This window comes from Suricata suricatta, chromosome 6 (genome assembly GCF_006229205.1).
Source record: "Suricata suricatta isolate VVHF042 chromosome 6, meerkat_22Aug2017_6uvM2_HiC, whole genome shotgun sequence".
In the NCBI taxonomy this organism is placed as follows: domain Eukaryota; kingdom Metazoa; phylum Chordata; class Mammalia; order Carnivora; family Herpestidae; genus Suricata; species Suricata suricatta.
Window position 1 is genome coordinate 12,326,991 of NC_043705.1, and position 9,665 is coordinate 12,336,655.

Consider the following 9,665-nt stretch of genomic DNA (forward strand, 5'->3'; position numbering starts at 1 on the left):
GACGAATCCGCCATGCACTTTACCATTCCCAAAGAGTTACATGCTGTTTTTCTCATTTGGCTGAACTCTCCCTACCCCTCATTATCTCTCATTTGTGGATCCTAAACAAGCACCCCAAAATGTGTATCTCCTCCTACATACAAGTTAAAGGCACATACTGGGCATCCTATCATCACTATGACTTAACTGCTGATGTGTCTCTCCACCCCAACTACATCACTGGCAGCTGGGACTCAACTACCTGCCACCACTCCCGAGAGATGGAGATAAATAAGGGTGTGAACTGCTCAGCTCACAGCTGTAGCCCTGGCACCTACACAGTGCCTAGCCTGTAACAGGAACTCAGTATTAGCATTATCTGAATATTTGTTGACTTAATTATAAAACAATCTGACAGAGTAAAGCTACATAAGCTAACAAGAAATCATTAAAACTACCAATGGTAAAGCATTACTAATGTAAGAGTGATTTACCAATCAGAATCTTTAAACTGGTGATGTGGTTTACAATGTCTGTTCTCTTGTGTACTACTGTGGGACCTCCTCTTCCGTTTGTGACTTCCACCGTAGCTTTCATGTCCCCAGCTTTCTCTGCTATCCCAATCAGGGCAGTGAGTTCTTTTGGAATGCCGCATCTGTTAATGCAAACAAAAAGTTGTGGAGGTTACAGATGGCTATGTTTACTAAATAAAATATTACACATTATTTAGACATAAACACTCAACACATGGGGTCATACATATTCTAAAATCTTTGTAGGTTTCCCAAGGCATGAGACACCATTCCATGGTGTGTCAGGTGACCGTAAGTGGCATACAGACCTACTACTAAATGATGCATAACACTGTGAGACTTTAATAATACATTCTCATTCAATTCTTCTGGATTAATTATCAGCTTAGTGTTTATCTTCAACTAAATCTTGCTAACTGCCATTGTAAAAACAGTAAAAGAGCCAGGATTCAGACTCAGAACCTCCAGTAGACAAAATTCTAGCTAGAAATAATTTGGGGGGTTTTAGCTGATTTTTATTATCTTAAAAAAAAAAGATTTTAAGTAATCTCTACATCCAACAGAGAGGCTCGAACTCAAAATCCAAAGATCAAGAGTGCACACTCCATGGGGAGCCTGAGTGGCTCAGTTGGTTAAGTGTCCAACTTCAGCTCATGTCATGATCTTGCAGTTTGTTGAGTTCGAGCCCCACATCGGGCTCTGTACTCAAGAGCCTGGAGCCTGCGGTCTCTCCCTCTCGCTCTGCCCCTACCCCACTAATGCTCTGTCTCTCAAAAATAAATAAATGCTTAAAAAAAATTTTTTTTTCTAAAAGTCACACACTCCAATGAGCTAGCTAGGCACCCCTTCCCTTCTTTGTATAATCAATGATCTCCTTTTAAGTTACTGATATGATTTCTTTAAAAAAATGTTCATTTTTAAAATATTTATTTATTTATTTATTTATTTAAAGAGAGAGAGAATGAGCAGGGGAGGGACAGAGAGAGGAGAGAGAGAATCCCAAGTAGGCTCCATGCTGTCAGTGCAGAGCCCACCTTGGGGCTTCATCTCACCAACCGTGAGATAATGACCTGAGCTGATATCAAGAGTGGACACATAAGCCCCCCCAAATAATCTTTTTAAAATATGAGCTATTTTACATGAGCCTGGGAGGCTCAGTAGGCTAAGCCTCTGGCTCAGGTCATAATCCCAAAAAATTCATGAGTTCTAGTCCTGCCTGGAATTCTTTTTCTCTCTGCCCCTCCCACACATGCTCTCTCAAAATAAACAAAAACTTTAAAAGATTGAAAAAAATATGAGCTATTTTAAAGAAAATATCATGGGGTGCCTGGGTGGCTTAGCTTGTTAAGCACCCAACTCCGGTCACACTCTCAGAAGTCCTGAGATGGAGTCCCTGTGTCTACAGGCTGCTTGAGATCCTTTCTCCCCCTGCCCCTTCTCCCCTGAAGTGCACACGCTCACAAAATATCGTTAAGTGTCATGCAACTTTGGCAAAATTCTGTACCACAAACAACTGAAGTCAGATAAACACTTAGGGATACTAAACAAAGGGGATGACGTTGTTTTAAAGGTAAAGAGCCAATAATGAAGCTTCTTTTTCTCAAACACTAGAGAGAGTTCCTTTTTCTAAATTTGAGGATGACTCCAAGCTTTGGGGGAAAAAAACTAGGAGGTGAGTGGAACACAGTATTCAAACAGAGAAACTGAAAAGCAAAACAAAGCTTATTTTATAAACTCATTTTCTCTATCCAACATGTTTATTTTCAGATCATCATGCAATTAGTCTTAAAATGAAAATGTATTTGTTGTAAATCCGGGGTGACTGAAAAAAACCAACCAACAAGGATGCACATGGTCAGTGAAATCGAATGATGACAGTGTCATTCTCTGACTTCCTGCCTCCATCTACAACCTCTAAAGCATAGGTTCCCTCTAGGCTCAGGATCTGTGTTCTAAAAATGTAATCCCTATCTGCTGCTCCCCATCTTGATTCCTTTACAAAGCTGTTTTTATCAGTGATATCCAAGCTGCTGGAAAGGGTGAGTTTCACAGATCAAGGAAAGAGTTGAAAAAAGGTAAAATGGAGCAAATACGGCTTAGTTAACTGCCTTTAGCTTGCCCAAATGGCTTAACAACAAGGAAACAAATTCAAGTAAAAATTTAAATAAGTCAAACAGATTAAAAAAAGACTTGAAATGAGGCAGCTGTGATTCTCCTGGGAAGTATTCCCCAAGAAAATATTTGTATCATACCTTTTGCTTAAAAAAAGGGGATGAGGACGCGCTGGTCAGGTAAATAAAAGAATCCTAAAAATAGTTAGGATTCTCACTGGAGGGGCACCTGGGTGGCTCAGTCAGTTGAGTGTCTGACTCCTCATTTCAGCCTCAGTCATAATCCCAGGGCTGTGGGATCCAGCTCTGCATCCACCCCATTTCTGGCTTGGCACTGTTTGTGGAGTTGGCTTAAGATTCTCTTTCTCTGTCAACCCCCCCCCCCCCCCCCCCCCCCCCCCCCCCCCCCCCCCCCCCCCCCCCCCCCCCCCCCCCGCTCCTTCCCAGCTTGCACACATTCTCTAGCTCTCTAAGTCAAAATTTTTTTTATCAACAACAGCCAAAGTATGGAAAGAGGCCAAATGTCCATCTATGGATGGATGGATCAAAAAGACTGGGGTGTGTGTGTGTGTGTACCATATATATATACACAATGGAGTATTACTCAGCAATCAGAAAGAATGAAATCTTGCCATTTGCAACTACATGGGTGGAACTAGAGTTCCATTATATTATTCGCTATTATGCTAAGCGAAATTAGAGAAAGACAAATATCATATGACTTCACTCATATGAGGACTTTAAGATACAAAACAGATGACCATAAGGGAAGTGAAGCAAAAATAATATAAAAACAGGGAGGGGGACAAAAACATAAGAGACTCTTGAACATGGAGAACAAACAGGATCACTGGAGGGGTTGTGGGAGGGGATGGGATAAACGGGTAAGGGGCATTAAGGAATCTATTCCTGAGATCACTGTTGCACTTTATGCTAACTCACTTGGATGTTAAAAAAAAAAAAATTTTTTTAATTAATGACATTTAAAAATTTTTGTAAAAGGAAATTATTCACTGGACATTATTAAGTGAGCATTCTGCTTTGATAATCACTTCAAAATGGGAACTGAAATGAAGGACGCTACAAACTAACTTGAGGCGAAGGCCACCACAAAAGCCATCCAAAATTGTATTTCTAGTAGAATTCTTCCAACCCCTCCTTCAGTTACCCCAACTGTATTTTAACCACATTAGTACCTCTTTAAAATAGACTGGGTAAGCATTCTTAAATCACAGCCAGCAAAATTACAACATCTGATGACTGAGGATTATTATTGTAACTATCCATTAGGCAGTTTTTGCAAAACTTGTGTCTGCTTTAGCTCTTTTTTTTCCCTTTCTGTCGGTCGGCCACAACCAGCTCACTTCTAACAAACAAGGCAGAATTCTCAAATAACCAAACTTATCAATGCTAAAAACGTTAAAATAAGAATGAGCATCTTGGCAGGGCCAATGATTTTTTTTTCTCTAGGTCAGTTCACTGCTTTAAATCTAATTCGGCTGTTTTATAAAGCTTTTCTCCCTACTAAACATGTTCGGAAATACTGCCTCACGAGGCAAAGAGAAGAATCCCAGACCCACATGTCGTAGATAAAGTTCCTTCACACCCACAAGAAAGCCCATCTAGAATTACGACACTACCTTTAATTAGAGAATAATCCTCCGTATCAGAATCCCCACGTATCTTTCATTAAAACATCGGACACAATCGATCCGTCTGCGTATGTCCGTCTTAGAAATCGGATTCTCTCCCTGCCCTTTCCTACCCGACAATTGTATGGTATGTACATGGCTTTAAAACAAATCGAAACCAGAAATAAATAAATAAGTCGAAACCGGTTAAAGCCACGATTACAGAGACGGCTCCAGAAGGACCGCACTTGACGGGTCACGGTAACTAGAGGCCAGCGGGTAGCGGGTGTGCACGGAGCACCGTCTTAAAGGGGCAGCTATGAAGCAAGCGCAGGGGGGTGGCCGGGCCGTCGGGCAGGCTACTTAGACAAGACAGGAAAACGCGACGCGAAAGTACCAAACGGCAGACGAGCGCCACAATGGTACGTTCCACTTCAGGGGGAAGAAGTGTGGCGCAAGGGACGAACGTCCCCGTTATCTCTACCTCTCCGGAACGCGAGCTCCGGGCCGCCACCTGGACGCGAGGAGACCTGCGGGTCCGCGGACGCCCGGTCCCCACCCTCCCCCACCCCGCCCCGGGGCACCGGGCCAGGGCCTTTGGCGCACTCACAGGGAGGGCCAGATGTTTGGACTCTGGAACCCCCCCTCCCCAGTGCTACAATCGGCAGAGAGCAGGCGATCAGGGGAGAACCTGATCTCAGACAACACAACCCCCAAGGACGGCTCTCGAAGGGTCCCCCGGACAGGTCCTCCTCACTCTCGCCGGCGCCACGAACCGGGGCCTCGGGAGCCGCGACGCGAGCGCCCAGGCCCTCAGGGAAGACTCAGCGGTAGAATCGGAGCCTGTCCGCCCCGGGACTTTAAATCTACCAAGGCTTCTGAGCGACTTTAGGTTCTGAAGGCCACCAGGCGAGCTGTGCTCCGAAGAAACCCCTGTCGCCGAGGCCCCGATCCGGGTCGCTTCTCCGACACCTGGCTTTGAGACTTAAAAGACTGGAAGCGGCCCAGCCCAGCCGACCCAAAACCTTACCTCCGCAAAAGCAAAAGGCCCTCTGGCCGAGAAACGTCGCCAAACCGCCGTCTTTCCTCTCCACCCGCTGCGACAAACACCCTACAAAATGGCGGCCGCGCCGTCTCCTTACAACCCCCCAGGCGGCCTCTAGCACCACCTACGCCGCGCGAACGCGCCTGCGTGACAGAGGCTTGCGCGCTCCCGCCTCACCGCGTAAGGGGCGGGGCTCTGTGTGCCGTCCGGCGAGGGCCCGGTCCTCCACACTGCGGCTGCGCGAGTGGGCAGGCCCCCGCCCTCCGAGGAAGGAGGAAGGGGCCCTTAAAGATGGTTGTTTTCGCGGGACAGTCAGGATGAAATCCGGAGGAAATACCTGTGCCCTGCCCTCACCCTGTGGCATGCGTCTGCTCTTTCAGATGGAGTTAGGTGCGGCACCCTTCGGCAGAGTCAGCCGGGGCCCTGTTTCCTGCTCTCCCGCTGAAGTGCATAGCACCATGGCCCTTGGGCGGCCGTCCCTTGGGTCCCTATGGGGACCTCGCCTCTAGAGAGTGCCAGCAAGCAAGAGCAAAGACCCCAAACCCACCGTGTGGCAGGTCCCGGGCTGGTTCTGGGGGCAGTTCAGTGAACAGGACACGTATAGTCTAGCCTACGTGGAGTTTCCGGTCTAAAATGGAGTGCGATAAAGAGGATGTCTCAGAAAACAAACTCGGGGTTACTTATCTTTTTAAGGCCTGTGTTTCTAATCAGAAGAACACAACCAAAAATTACGATGTTTCAACCGAGACTCCTTAACTGAGTTCTCCTGTGAGGGTTCTTCCTGAGCAGAGGGTAGCTGGAGATTTCCCTAACAAAGCTCCGGTTTTTTTGTCCACTATAGGTGGGTTTTATTAAACCGAGGCAGAGTGATGTCTGAGAGCTAGTGAGCATCTATTAAGAGGCTTGCTGATCTCAACTAAGGTATTTTGCAGTACCAGGAATCCCTAGACAGTTCTCCATTGAGAGTGTGTAGAGTGAGAAAAAGAGAACCAGTCTGAGCCTTAGGAAACACTTTTAAGGGACAGAAGAAAAGAACCTGAGAAAGAATGATCATATGAGGAGAACCAAGAGTATGATGTCAGAGAAAGGAAAGGGGAGAAGGGCTTAAAAGAAAGAAGAGCTGACAGTGCCAAATTAAGGGAAGGGGTCACATATCCTTAGTAGTGCAAGGGGTTAAGGCACCTGTGTGGCTCCTTCCGTTAAGTGTGTGACTCTTGGTTTGGGCTCAGGTCATGATCTCACAGTTCCTGAGTTCAAGCTCAGCATCAAGGCTCTGCACTGACACAAGGAGCCTGCTTGGGATTCTCTATCTCCTCTCTCTGCCCCTGTTAAACTTAACAACAACAAAAACCCTTAAAAAATAAGTGTTAAGGGGATTCTATATCCTGACAAAGATTCCCTGGATAAAAGGGAAAGCCAGAAATCAAATTTGGGAGGACAGGGTTGGATGGTTATGAACATAAACCCAATAGCAGGGGGATGACCTGAACTCTTGTATACTGTTAGGTGAAAGGAAGTCACTATAGTTTAGTGATCTGACATCCCTGCAAACTTGTGCCACCTACTTTGGATAAATTGAATTGTCGTGAGGATTGCGCCACACTTCAAGAACCGAAGAAGTGAGGTCGAAAAGATAATTGGAAAATTGGAAGTGAAAATTCTTTATGCTATAGAATGAAATAGACAATATTCTCATGTGAAATAGCCAACATTTCTCTATCTACAAATTTAAATTGTGCCCATCCTACCAGGTCCATCTCTAAGATGCTGTTCCTCACTGTATCAGTTCCCAGCCATGACCCTGCTCTTGACTTCTCCCATTAGAGATGCAGTCCTGAAACAGGTGGCCAAGGCATACTGTTGTGCCTGGGGCCACCAAGATACATCAATCAGTTGTGCCCAATAAGTGAAGCTGATGGGGTCTGCAATGGATTACACACACTGTTTCGGGGACGTCCGATGGAATGTTGCACCGAGGGGATTGGGATCTCTTGCAACGTGAAGTGAGGCTCAGCTTGATACGGAGATAGAGGCATAAACAAGCCATGCGACGTTAAAAGGCAGCCAAGTGTAAAGGCCACCTACGGAGGCATTTGTAGCGGTTACAGAATAGTGTCACCCAATAGCAGGGTCTGCCTTGGAGTTCCCGCTGTTGTGTTTTAGTGGCATTTTGGGTATTATGCCTCTGTGTGCCACACTAAGGGGACCAATACTTGAAATTGTGTAGTGATCAGAAGAAGATTGAGACTATGACTCGTGTCTCTATTACATGTAGCATAGTACTTTGGTGTTCCCAATTGCTCTCTCTGGCTTACATGCTTTGACACTGGAGACAAGGACCTGATTTATATGGTCTTTGGTATCTCAGTGCCCCAAACCTAGAACTTATTTGTAGGTTTTTTTATTTTGGCTATTTTGCTCTGTTGCTTTAAGTAGGATTAAATAAAAGAAATTTATTCCCAGAATCTTTATACCAGTTAGTGTAACAATCTTACATGGCACCTCAACCCCTTCTATTAAGTAAGTTGCTATTAAGTCAGTTACATGGAAAATTAACACCTTTGGTCAGAAGATTTAATGAAGAAGTCTATCTAAATTTCTTTTTTTAAATGTTTATATATTTTTGAGAAAGAGAGAGAGTGAAGGGCAGCGAGAGAGACACACACACAGAGAATCCAAAGCAGGCTCCCAGACCTGAGCCGGACACGGGGCTTGAACTCACAAACTGTGACATCATGACCTGAGTGGAGTCTGGCACTTAACCTACTGAGCCACCCAGGTGCCCCAGGCTATCTAAATTTCTGAGAATCCACTCCCAGCACTGGAAGAACTGTCTAATCCAGTAGCTTCATTTCTACTCAAGAACATATATGTCAAAAAAAAAAAAAGACAAGTTAAACCATATTTAAAGAAAATCTTAGTTCTGAAGAGGAAGCAGAGGAATATTCTTATCATGGAGCTAGCACAGATATTCTACAGGCTTATCTTCAGTTATAGAAAACAGTCATCTGTGAGAGCAGAGTTTCAGAGAAAAAGCCTAAATTGTCCAGAAAATTATTTTTTAAGATTTAAATTTTTTTTTAGTACTTATTTATTTATTTTGAGAGGGGGAAGGAGCAGAGAGCGAGAGAGACAGAGAATCCCAAGCAGGCTCCATGCTGTCAGCACAGAGCTTAATGCGGGGCTTGAACCCACAAACTGAGATGACCTGAGCCAAAATCAAGAATCAGATGCTTAACTGACTGAGCCACCCAGCTGCCCCAGATTTATTTATTTTTAATGTTTATTTTTTTTACTTGTGAGAGAGAGACTACTAGCGGGTGAGGGGCATTGGATCTGAAGCAGGCTTGCCATCAGAGAGCGCAATGATGAGAGGCTCCAACCCACAAACTATGAGATCGTGACCTGAGCCAAAGTTGGAGGCTCAACCGACTGAGCCACCCAGGCGCCCCAGATTTTTTAAATTTTAAGTAATCTCTACATCCACCACGGGACTCAAACTCACAACTTCAAGATCAAGAGTTACATGCCAGACTGAGCCAGCAAGGCACCCCATCCAGTAAATTAATTTTTAACAAAAACTTAACCATCTATATAGAGAAAACTTTACAAAAGTGTAAACAAACCTTTACAGAGTTCTAACTTCTGTTGTCAGTTGCCTGTAACTGGGAATTACCAGTCTGTATTCAATTAGATTTGTCATTTGTTTTTTGCAATCAATTAAATATCCATTATGTGCTAACCACTGCCTATGCAGGATCTCCTCATTTAATAATTTAAACAACACTGTAAAGTGCTCTTTGGTTCCTTGCTCTAGGTCACAGTTATCAAGTACCAGAACCACGGTTCAGTCTTGGGCCTTACTGGCTCCGAAGTGCTTGCGTGTGACCATTCTACTGGCTGCTTCAACTCCTACAGCCAAGTTTCATAGCAACTTACTTTACTTAGGCATCAGGGAAAACAGGCTGAGTCCATCTTTCAGCAACCCTGAAAGGAGTTTGTCTTAAAACAACAACAGCAGCAATAACAACCACCCACTCTCCAAGGCGATGTGTCATCTGTGACTCCTCATGATGAAACAATGGGACAGCTTATCTTCAGCACATCAAGGTCATCAAGGATCCCAGTGGCTTCATACACTGTCCAACAGCAAGTCACAAAGGACTCCCATCATTTCACTCTGCCATCTATATATAGAAAACTTTATAGGTGAATAACACCCCAGGTCCCTCCCGTGTTTCTGGACACTGGTGGTGAAGAGAGGGACACACCACAGGATTATTATGTAGGTTCAGTCCCACCAAACAGCACGCTAGAAGGGCTCCCTGATACACAAAGCACTTTGCAGTGTGTAAACATGTATATG

General features: G+C 44.7%; 1 protein-coding gene across 2 annotated transcripts in view; it reads right to left on the minus strand.

The window, feature by feature from the left end:
* The window catches only part of CLK4 (CDC like kinase 4), a 28,317-nt gene extending 19,020 nt beyond the window's left edge, over positions 1 to 9,297 (minus strand). The window contains exons 1-2 of one of the 2 annotated variants that reach the window (XM_029941613.1): positions 9,239 to 9,297; positions 474 to 634 (exon numbers count right to left, since the gene is read on the minus strand). In XM_029941613.1, coding sequence (XP_029797473.1) covers positions 474 to 634 — 161 coding nt within the window. In that variant the 5' untranslated portion in view covers positions 9,239 to 9,297. Of the gene's footprint in view, positions 1 to 473; positions 635 to 5,284; positions 5,420 to 9,238 lie in introns of those variants that run through there. The other variant, XM_029941612.1, reaches the window with a different exon arrangement.
* Between the last annotated feature and the right edge of the window lie 368 nt (positions 9,298 to 9,665).